The sequence below is a fragment of the Microtus pennsylvanicus genome, chromosome 1 (genome assembly GCF_037038515.1).
Source record: "Microtus pennsylvanicus isolate mMicPen1 chromosome 1, mMicPen1.hap1, whole genome shotgun sequence".
In the NCBI taxonomy this organism is placed as follows: domain Eukaryota; kingdom Metazoa; phylum Chordata; class Mammalia; order Rodentia; family Cricetidae; genus Microtus; species Microtus pennsylvanicus.
Genome location: NC_134579.1, coordinates 152,227,614 through 152,238,375, shown reverse-complemented (window position 1 = coordinate 152,238,375; position 10,762 = coordinate 152,227,614). Strand labels below are relative to the sequence as shown.

The window sequence follows — 10,762 nt, the reverse complement described above, 5'->3', positions numbered from 1 at the left end:
CCTTCATTCTCCTTGAGCATTGAGTACAGTACATTTTGGAAGCTTGAAGCCAAAAATTAAAGAGAAAGAGAGAGAGAGAGAGATTGTTTCTATTTGGCTTGTTTCTTCTACGAAGTTTGGAACGTTGGTCACTTGAGGGAAATCTCAGCCAGGGACACGTAGCTATGTCCTGCTCTGCCCATACGGCATAGCCAGAGTTTTCCTAGGGGCTGTCTTCCTAGCTCCTGGTTCAAACTGAACTCAGGCTCAGGAATGCAAACCTGGGATCCCTGTGGCACCTTGGCCAGGGTGAGGTGTGGCTGTAGGCCCCCTGGGGGCTGCACCACTCTCAGCCCTTCAGCCTCCAGCCTCTGATTCAGAGTTTGGGCCATGCCTGCCAGTGTGGGGGAGGGTATGGCACAGAGCACGTGATGACCCAGAAGAGTCAAGTCCTTGAACTGTAGCTGGGAGGGTACCTGAAGCCCTGGTTTCAGGAGGGCCCTCCGTAGAGCCCCAGTAGCTGCAGCCTCCTCCCCAGGGCCTGTCAGCCTCAGCAAGGCCACTGTGAGGTGCAGGGCCTGTACAGGTACCAGGAAAGCAGCACAAGGAGGAGCAATCCGCACCAAATGCTCTTGGGCCTTGACCACTTCCGCCCTAAGCCCAGGCTCTGTCGCCATCAGTGCCACAAAATGTGTGGGCCGGGGCTGGCGAGGGGACCTTCTTTCATCAGGCCAAGTCCCTGGAGTCCACTCACTTCCCATCTCTTCAGCAGAAAGCTTTGGAGCTTCCATGGCCTGTGCCTCCCACTGTGGAAGTAGAGTGGCTCCAGGTGTCTCTAGTGGGTTCAAGATCTCCTTTACTCCTGTGAAGCACCCGCTTGCCTCTGGTGTTCCTGCCTCTGTGGTCCTATTCAGGACAGTCTCTCTGGTTGCCTCACCCTCTTTGGGTATCTCCAGCCCCGAATCAAGCCCAGTTTTATTTTCCTTAGTTGCCCCACCGTCTTCGGGTGTCTCCAGGCCCGAATCAAGCCTAGTTCTTGCCGGGTTTCCACTCCCTTCCTTAGGGCCATCCTGAGTGTCCTGACCCTCGGAAGCCGCACCTGTCTTCTCTGTGTCAGGGATTTCTGGTGCAACCTCTGGCCAGTACTCGTTCCCGTCGTCCAGTGCGTCTAGGATGGTGGGTCCCCGTCCAGCCACAGAACCCGAGCCAAAAATGAGGTCAGTACGCGAGGCACGGTCCCACACCAGGCGGCCGCGGAAGCGGAAGTAGCGGATGCGGTGCTGTGGCACCGCCAATACGCCGGGCCCGAGCGCTGCCAGCGGCTCGTCCCAGCAGAAGGCGCAGAAGGGCTCTTCCTGCACGCCCAGGAAGCGGTCAGTGTAGCCCACCGAAAATTCAGCAGGGTCCAGGCGCGGATCCCAGCGGATGCGCTGGATGACGTCAGCGGCAGTGCGCAGCGCCGGCTTTTTGGACCCAGACTCCGGCTGCGCGACCTCAGGGGTTGGCGCTGGGGCCCCGGGGTGTGGCTGACGGCAGCGTGCGCCGAAGCGACAGCGGCCCTCTAGGAAGAAGCGGCAGACCGAGGGGGCCTCAGAGGAATCGGCCCCTGCCTCCATGGTACCGCAGTACACTGGGCAGCCTCAGTCCACAACGTTGAGCCCCAACTGTGACACCAGGAGTCCCGTCCGCCTCACCCGGAGGGAGGCCAAGAGACTAGGCGGGACCTCGGTGTGTCCCACTGGCTCTGGTGCTCCCGGCCCCGCCCAGCTTATTTACGTGTAGCTGGCTTCTGAGCCTCTGGGAACCTGGTCTTGCCCCGCCCAAAATGATCTTCGTGAGTCCAGCTCCTCAGAGGCCTTAGCGAGGCTAGTCCCGCCCAACCAGCCAATTAACTAGTGTGTTGAGATCCTCTCAAGAACTCAAGGGAGTCAAGTTCCATCCCATCCAACTATTTTATATGTGCTCCTCCCTTTCTGGACTTTGGCGAGAGACAGTTCCCAACTCATGCAAACACTTTACGTGTTCTCGGCCGCTTTCAGGGTATCAAAGGAGCAAGGCTTCCTCTCTCCAGCCAGCTGATTTACATATATTTCCGCCCCGTGCGGTGGGGGTGGGGCTTAGAAATCCGGGCCTGCTGCAACTAAATACTTTGCTTGTGCCCTGTCCTTCTCAGGACACCACTCCGCAGCACGCGATTTACCTGAACACAGCCCTTTGTGTGTGTCAGGGGCGCGCGCGGCGAGGGGGGGGGGGGGCCGAGGGGGGTGTTTCAATACCCTGGCTCCGCCCCCGACCTCCTTAAAGTGTGTAGTCCCCATACCAGTGGTTGACTTACATACCATACCTCACTATGAGCAAAGTGACTCCTGGTCCTGCCCCATGCAAAGTTACTTATGATTGTCCCGTCCTGTTTTTCCTGGGAGCGTGGCTTACCTTGGTCTCAACCCACTTGAATGATTTATGTATGCCCCTCCTCTCGCTGGCCTTACCTTGGCCTCTCCAAGTTTCAATGGTTTTACCTGATCCTGGTTGTGGGGTATGAGTCTTGCTCCTGTCCCCAGTCTAGGGGTTGGCACATATGACCCACCCCTCTGCAAACTTCAAAAGACCTTATTCTGAGTCCGGAAGTTGGTATCGTCCCTTCAGGGACCTAAGATAGCCACTCTCCAAGCCGAGTGATAAATACTAGAGGTCCCCTCTTTCCGGGAACCTTTGAGAATCTGGTTCCACTCTCAGTCCATGATATAGGCCTAGAGAGCCCCGCACCTCTAGGGTGTTAAAACATCTGGACATCTGTGGGCTCAGGGTTAACTTTGTGCCCAGATTTGTGACGCAACAGCTACCGCGCATGGCGACACTTAGTTGGTGGGAGCAGAAGCCCTACCTATCGGGACCATGGCTCTAAGGAGTACCCAACCGCTCCTCTTTGCAGTTGCTCTCAGAAAAGCGAATGGCACCGCCTGGTCAAAGTGCACCTGGGGGATGTGTAGGGCCAGGCGTCTATGACTCTTCAAACCAAATGTTACCGTAGGTGGTGCTAAGCAAACCACCGTGTCTGGACTTTATCCAGGTAGCAATGAGGCTGGGTCAATATTTGAAGAATGAATAAGACTGTGGGAGCGGCCAGGTGCGAGACTCCACCTTTGGGAGTGGTTTATTACATGGATAAACCGGACTTGGCTTTTAGTTGGTGGCAATCGACCACTGTCCTGCCTCTGCACCCCTTCCCGTAAAAAGTGAACAGACACAGCACTGGCACAAACCTCAGCCATTTATGTGTACAAAAGTGGGTTATTGGGCGGGACTGAGGGGTGCAGGAATCAGGACACTACAGGCCTATGACGTCGTCCAGTGGGAGGTCAGCATTGGGGCGGCAGCGGGCCTTCTGGTGCTGCGTTCCAGGGTGGGTGTCCCCGACAGGCTTGGTGGCTGTTGCTTCAGCACGCTCTGCGTCCATGACGCTTAGCACCGCGTCTAGCATAGAGGGGCCCAGGTCCAGGTGAAAGGACAACAGCGGGTCGGCAGGTGAAGGCACTCGGAGACCAGGTGCAGGGGGCTGTGGAACTGTAGGTGGAGGGACAGAATGCGGGGCCCCGACTGGTGGCGTGTGGGGCTCGGGGGGTGGGCCGCCCCCGTGGCGACTCAGGAACGAGGTGTCTCCGAAGGCATCGCCACCGCGCCCCACATGCAATGTGTGCCTGAAGTCTCCAAGGGGCGCTGAGATAGACAGTGCTCCACGCTCCAGTCGCTTCTTGGGCTGCGTGGAGCCCACCTGCTTCAGCACCGGCATCTGTGGGGGCACAGGCATATCAGAGCTGCCTCACCCTGGAGCCCCAACTCTATGTTCCAGACCTGCCTAGTCAGCCTCAAAAATGCTCGGATAAGGCAGGACGTTGGTGGGACTATTCTCAGTTAACAAGTAAGGAAACTGAGGCTGTGAAAGCCCAAGGTCACTACTGTTGGACTCAAATTTTAAGTTTTTCTGACTCTAACATGTCCATGATCATATTACACTATGGGGGTCACCCCAGTAACTAATACTTGAACCTTCTTGGAGGGTAAGTACCAAATAATTACTTTTGGAGTGCTTCCCAACCAGACTGTAAAAATCTCCAGTAAGCATAAGCTGTAGATGAAGTATAGATGAAGATTACCAGTGCCCAATCCTTGAAGGCGGGGCAGACTCTATCCAGTGTGAGTACCCTGGGCACAGGTTTAGGATCAACCACACACGCTCAAGTGTCCTTCCCTCAACACACACTGAAGAAGTGGACCAGGAAGGCTCTACAGAGCATGTACAGACGACATGAACATTCTCATTTGGGAGGCTTTGGGTGGTTCAGGGGAGCTTTATATTTATGCAGAATTTTAAAATTAAAATATGCTTTGGGGAGCATCTAGGGCATAACATCACCTAAGGTATAACATCTCATTTTTTAAAAAACAAATAATAAAGCAAATGCCTCATGTGTTAAAACTCGGTAACAATGAGGGCCCTGAGAGATGGCTCAGAGGTAAATAGTGCTTGCTGCTCTTCCAGGGGGAGGCAAGTTCCAGGACCCAAGTCCCACATCTTACAACTTCCAAATTGTAATTTTACAACTTCCAAATTTCTTCCATACATATGCAGCAAAATGTCTGATGCCCTCTGTTGGCCTCTGAAGGCACTGCACCCACGTGGTGGGTCACAACCCTCCATTGTCATCAGTTCCAGAAGATACCCTCTTCTGACCTCCATGGGCACCAAGCATGCATGTAGTGTACACACACATATACAGGCAAACACTCATAGGTAAAATAAATGAATAAATCGAATAAGCAAATATCGGCAAGAATGACATATGCTTGCAGCTGCCAGCTTGTGAGTTGTATACCAGATACGCAGTTGCTAGGTTACTGCACCTGACTGAGTGGTAAAGAGAAACCCAGCAAACCTTGGCCCATATCCTGGAGCTTAGTCTTTTTCCATGGAAACTGTGACAGGAACTTGACAACTTTGTACTTTTAACACTTACTATTATGATGAAATCCCCTGTTTCTATTTCCATCAAAACCCCACCCTTTTCCAGTTAAGTGAATCTCCACAAATTAATCCTTCGTTTTCCTGTCTATACCTCAGATAAAATGACACTGCCAACTCCCTGCAGAGCACATAGAAACATGAAGTATGATTTAATATTAAGTGCTGCCAAGCGGTCGTGCTAGTGTTGGGAGAAGAAAAGGCTGTGTCACCCAAACAATAACTGCGGAATAAAGATTAGATTTGGTAAAATACATGAGGAAAGCAACGGAGCCAACATTGTGCATTCAGCACCCTGGGAAGGATCAACGAGGATGTGAACACAAAGTACAGCCAAAACTGTTTGAAATAATTTAGACGGATGCAGTCTAAGGACTATTGAATCCATGTACGCATGCACACAGAGCCCCTCCCACAGGGAGTGAGCCTAGAAACACATGCACACTTGTGTACTTCCCACGTTTGCCCTCTGCTAGGACTGAACCTAGACTTTCATGCATGCTAGGAACATATTCTACCACTGAGCTATATCCCCAGCTCTCTCTCTCTCTCTCTTTTTAATTTATTAGCTGGACCGTGATGGTGTATGCCTTTAATTCAAGTACTTGGGAGGCAGAGGCAGGTGGATCTCTGTGAGTTTGAGGCCAGGTCTACAGAGTGAGTTCCAGGACAGCCAGGACTGTTTCACAGAGAAACCCTGTCTGGAAAACCAAAAACAAAGAAACACAAAAACAAAATTTATTTTAAGTACATTGGTGTTTTGCCTGCATATAGATCTGTGTACTGCATGCATGCATGGTGCCCACAGGAGCCAGAAGAGGGTGCCAAATCCCTCGGAACTGGAATTACATATGGTCGAGAGGTACCATGTGGGTGTGGGAATCAAACCCATGTCCTCTGGAAGAGCCATTCAGTGCTCCTAACATCTGAATCATGCTCCAACACGGCCATGCCCTCCTCCAAAACCTCTTTTTGTTGTTCATTATGGAACAAGGCCTTACTAAGTTGTCTAGACCATTCTTTGTAGCCCAGGCCTTGAACTTCGTGAACTAACAGAGTAGCTGTGATTACAGGACAGTATTGTGATTATTGTGTTTTGTTGTCGGGTTTTGAGAAGATTCATTTGTTGTTTGTTTTGTTTTGTAGATAGCATCCTACAAGACAGATCTGGATGGCCTCCAGTTCAGGACAATGCTCCTGCCTCAGCCTTCACAAGGTGCTGAGCATACGAACCTGTGCCATCTTGCCCATCTCTGAAACCACTGTTGCTACAGCAGTTCCACTCTGTCCTTAACCTAGGTGAATAAACACAGTTTTACTGTAACTTGACACACAGTCACCACTCCCTCCTTCACTGCAATGAAAACGAATGTTTTGATAGACTAAGACTTGCCCTTAACAATTTAGCAGGTCCTCGGACTTTCCCTATTTCCATTTCCTTATTTTTTAACTGTGAATATTGAGTCACAGTTAAGCATAAAAATCCTCTCTGGGTGTAAATGATGCCATTCCATCAATCTTAATACTTCCTCTGCAGAGAGAAGTGAAAAGAGGTAGAATTCAGAAAACCAGCTGCCCAGGTTTGAATCTGGCTGGGGCTGTTGCTGTGTGGCTTTGGATTAGCAGTGTAAACATTCTGACCTTGTCTTCTCATCTGCAAAGTGGGATGCCAATAGAATGCTCTGCCTTAGCAACCAAACAGTAGATGCTCGCTGAGAAAATGCTCCATAGAATTCTACCCCCATTTTATTGGACTCCCGAAGATAGAACCCCGAGTTAGCTAACATCCTGGGCGTTAGGAAAGCACTCTACCATTGAGCCATGCCCTAGTACCTTATAGGATGATAGCTAGGGCTTATTCAACTCCGGTTGAATAAGGGATCCTCCTCCATTTCGAGAATAAGGTGGAGCTGACCTAGGCCTTAGGACACACGTATGCACACAGCCCATGCATGCCTCTCACACAAGCACAGGGAGATTTTAATGCCGTAATGCCCATGAAGCTCCTGGCTGGCTTGGAGACCTTGAGGGAGTCACTTTCCCCTCAGGCTAGGTGTCCTGCACACTCAGCTCTAACCTCCAATATGCTTGTTGCTGAGCTGTCACACTCAAGGCAATGCTGTCATTCTTGGAAAAAGTTCGTAATCAGCCTAGGCTCTTACAGAGGGACCCTTGTTAGGGATCAATGCAAAGTGGGCTGAATGCAAGCACATAGGGGCCCCAGCCCGCTCGGACAGACACACGCTCAGATAAGCAGATCTCCTCTAGCCTCTTCAACTCCCTTTCCTGGCTAGGCACTGTGTGGTTCCAGCTGCACAGGTCAGGGGCACAGCTGGTTCACCTCTGTCCTCTCTCAGCCCCAGCCCTGCCAGGACAGGGAAATAACAACCCGCTCAGGAGCTGGCCCAACTGGTTCTCAGGCTGGAGGAGGGTGGAGCCCAGACCTGGCAGGGGACCCCACCTGGAGACCCCTGGGATCTTAGGACTGGCAACTCTTTTCCTAAAGCTACAGGGCTGCAACAGGGACTTTAAAGGCCCTGGTCTCTTCGTTAACTAGTCTGTCTCTTTTTTATTTCCTCCGGATGAAGACCCCTGCCCACCACAACAGCCTCCTCACCTCGTGGTCTTGACTGAATGGGTCTCCGGCTCAAGCTCTGGTCCCTCCTGGCCTCGGATGCTACCTCACTGGCGCCCTTTTCCTTCTTTTCCCGGGCGGGATCTCACCTGGCAAAAAAGCAAATGTCATGCCCAACCTGGAAGGGGTTCCAGGACCTAGGCATGTGGTCTGAGTACCATCACCTCAGGTCGGGTTCTGCGCTCTTGGGTCCCAGGAGCTCCCCCCCCCCCCCCGCGCCCCCCAGCTCTCTGGTTTCACAGGCAGGGAGTTTCCCTGGTCTCCGCTCTCACATTCCAGGGGTCCAGGCTTCTGCACTCTTTATCATTTACGAGGGGCCAGACCGCGGTCCTCCTCCCTCAGACACAGGAGACTAGATTCCAGAGTCTGGCAAACACTGGTTGTGGTCCCTTCTTACCTGCACCAGGAACTAAGCTTCAGCCCCTCTCGGGGGCCATGGTAGCCTACCAGGCGAGCGCGGAGTCAACGCCCAGTCAGCCTAGTTGGTCTTAACTTCTTGTCCCGGGTTGAGAGGGTTAAGCCATAGGCCCCTCCCAGCCTTCCTTATTCCCCCAAAGTTTGCCTCTAGGATTTAAAGGACTAGAAAGCCTTGATGGTGGAAAAGCTGAGAGCCCTTTGGGCGGATAGTGGGCGCAGGAGACCAGGACTGGACGTGCTGAAAGCAGGGGCAGAGCTAGGGGGATGAACGGTCGCGCCCCCAGCCCGGCCCCTCCCCCTTCCCAGCTTGGAATTTCCTGAAAGTAGGGAAGTCTGGCTGTTTAGAAGAGTAATTTCTTCCAGACTGCAGCTGTTGGGGGAGTGGTGCGTGCGTGTGCGTGTGAGTGTGTGTGTGTGTGTGTGTGTGTGTGTGTGTGTGTGTGTGTGTGTTGAGAAAGAGAGGGAGACAGGAAGAGAGGAAAGGAGAGAACGTGTGTGTGTGTGTGTGTGTGTGTGTGTGTGTCTGTGTGTGTGTGTGTGTGTGTGTTGAGAAGGAAAGGGAGACAGGAAGAGAGGAAAGAAGGACAAGAGAACTAAAGTCCCGCCTGGAGAAAGAAGTGGTGTGAGTGTCCTGGAGTGATCCCCAGATGGATGTTCCTCTTTCAGACACCTTCCGGAGAAGGGTCATTCCTGTGAGTGTCTGTGTCTGTGGCACACAATTCACCGGTGTTACAAACATCCTTCTGAAGCTCCTGGGGCATGGCTGGAGTGGGGTATGAGTGTGCTGTCCCTGAGGTGTGGTATGGCTTAGGACAAAATCTACAGAAAGTGGGACGGCTCAGAGGGTGCAGAGGTGACCCAGTTACAGGTCTACCAAGCAAGCCACTTTGAGTTGCACACTGAAAGACCACTGGGAACTTGCAGCGCCCAGGAAGGAGGGAGCATATTAAGAGGAAGACAGAGGCTGAGAGCCATGGCAGAGGCTGTTAGAACTAGCACTCTGGAGACATAGGCAGGTGGATCTCTGTGAACTCCAGAGACTTCCACAGGGTTCACAGAGACACTGTCTCAGAGGGCTAGGGATGGGAGGAGTGGACAGAGGCCTCGTGGAGCACAGACACACAGGGAAGCAGATAGAAGTGACTTTGCTAGACCCTGAGAAGTCAACTTGAAGGCCACTAGGAAGGATCTAAGTCAGCATGCCACATACCTGCTAGCCCACATGTTGGCAATTTTTCCACAGGAGCCAGGTTACTGGATTAAGATGTCTACGAACAGATAGATGAATAGATAAAGAAATTGTGTACATTCCCAATAGAGTTTTGTGCAGCCATGAAGAAAAGCATGATTATGTCATTTTTGAGGAAATGGATAGAACCTGAACCTGGAGGTCTTTGTGTTAAATGAAGCAACCTAGACTGAGAAAGACATACAGGGCTTCTCTGTAGCTTTGGAACCTGTCCTGAAACTTTCTCTGTAGACTAGGCTGACCTTGAACTCAAAGAGATCTGTCTGTTTCTGCCTCCAAGTCCTGGGATTAAAGGTGTGCACCACTACTTGGTTTTCAAGACAGGTTTTCTCTGTATAATATCTCTGGCTGTCCTGGAACAGCCAGGTAGACCAAGCTGACCTCCAATTCACACAGATCCTCTTGCCTCTGCCTCCGGAGTGCTGAGTGCTGGCATTAAAGGTATGTGCCACCACCGTCTGGCAACAAAAATAATTTTATGGTTGGGGTCACTACAACCTGAGGAACTGTATTAAAGGGTCACAGATCTTAGAGGATGTTGTGGGCTGGAGCAGGGCCAGTTTCATGAACATGCATTTTGTGAAGCTTCCCTGGGTTCCATGCTCAGAAGTGCCCAGAACTTGCTTTAACACCCAGCAAACCCCATTGCAAGTCACCATTTTTAGAGAAGAGGCTCCCTTTTTACTTTCTCTAAATACTACCCCACACATTAGGAGACAGATTTCCTATGGAAAGGAAAAGCAAGAAGGTAAGGCCTAGGGGAATACTTGAAGTGCGAAGTTTGAGTGATAAGGGGAGGGAATGAAACCCTGGGGCAAGGCTGTTGTAGAACTGGGAGAACCGGCAGGATTGAGAGGAGACAGCAAACCTTCCTTGGGTCTCAGAAGCAAGCCAAGCAAGGGCAGTAGAATAAAACATGACAAAATAAACAGGGTTGTTGGTTTTCATAACAATCCAAAGACTACTGGGGGTGTGGCTACTGGCCTTAGAGGGGCGTGAGAGAAAACAAGGTCAAGGGAGGTGAGGAAGGGAGGCTCTGAGGAGGGCTGGACCAGAAGGGCAGAGAGATAGGGAAGACTAGGGTCACAGAAAGGCCTCCTCTTATTGGCTTGGTTGATACACGTTTGCTACTATTTTGTATCATTTTAAAACATAGTTTTATTTCTTTTGTAATTTTCAGTGACATTGAGAATATACAGCTACTTTTCTTGTGTGGGAATCTTTAATAAAGCTTGAGTGACTGCCAATCTAGTTCCCATCTTATTATTAATAAAATAATTTGTAGTAATTTCTGAAATTATAAAAAATTTACATTATTCGTCCCCTCCCCTTTCCTGCCTGCAAACTCTCTCATGCACTACCCTTTCAAATTCATGACCTCTTTTATCTTTAGTGGATGTTCCGTCCATCCATCCATCCATCCATCCATCCATCCATCCATCCATCCATCCAATTCCTAAAT

General features: G+C 51.1%; 2 protein-coding genes across 2 annotated transcripts; both read right to left on the bottom strand.

Annotated features, from left to right (window-relative positions):
* Nucleotides 1–83: 83 nt before the first annotated feature.
* Nucleotides 84–2,012, bottom strand: Leng9 (leukocyte receptor cluster member 9). The gene has a single exon (XM_075942346.1). The coding sequence runs from the start codon at nucleotides 1,593–1,595 to the stop codon at nucleotides 129–131; it is 1,467 nt and encodes a 488-aa protein (XP_075798461.1). The 5' UTR covers nucleotides 1,596–2,012; the 3' UTR covers nucleotides 84–128.
* Nucleotides 2,013–3,232: 1,220 nt separating this feature from the next.
* Nucleotides 3,233–8,442, bottom strand: Cdc42ep5 (CDC42 effector protein 5). The gene is made up of 3 exons (XM_075942429.1): nucleotides 8,032–8,442; nucleotides 7,617–7,723; nucleotides 3,233–3,769 (listed from the first exon to the last, which is right to left on the bottom strand). Exon 3 carries the CDS (start codon nucleotides 3,767–3,769, stop codon nucleotides 3,308–3,310), a length of 462 nt encoding a protein of 153 aa, XP_075798544.1. The 5' UTR covers nucleotides 7,617–7,723; nucleotides 8,032–8,442; the 3' UTR covers nucleotides 3,233–3,307.
* Nucleotides 8,443–10,762: the final 2,320 nt, after the last annotated feature.

Bases quoted from the DNA above. Each gene is read 5' to 3' on its own strand.
- Leng9 (XM_075942346.1), bottom strand. From the start codon at position 1,595: ATGGAGGCAGGGGCCGATTCCTCTGAGGCCCCCTCGGTCTGCCGCTTC.
- Cdc42ep5 (XM_075942429.1), bottom strand. From the start codon at position 3,769: ATGCCGGTGCTGAAGCAGGTGGGCTCCACGCAGCCCAAGAAGCGACTG.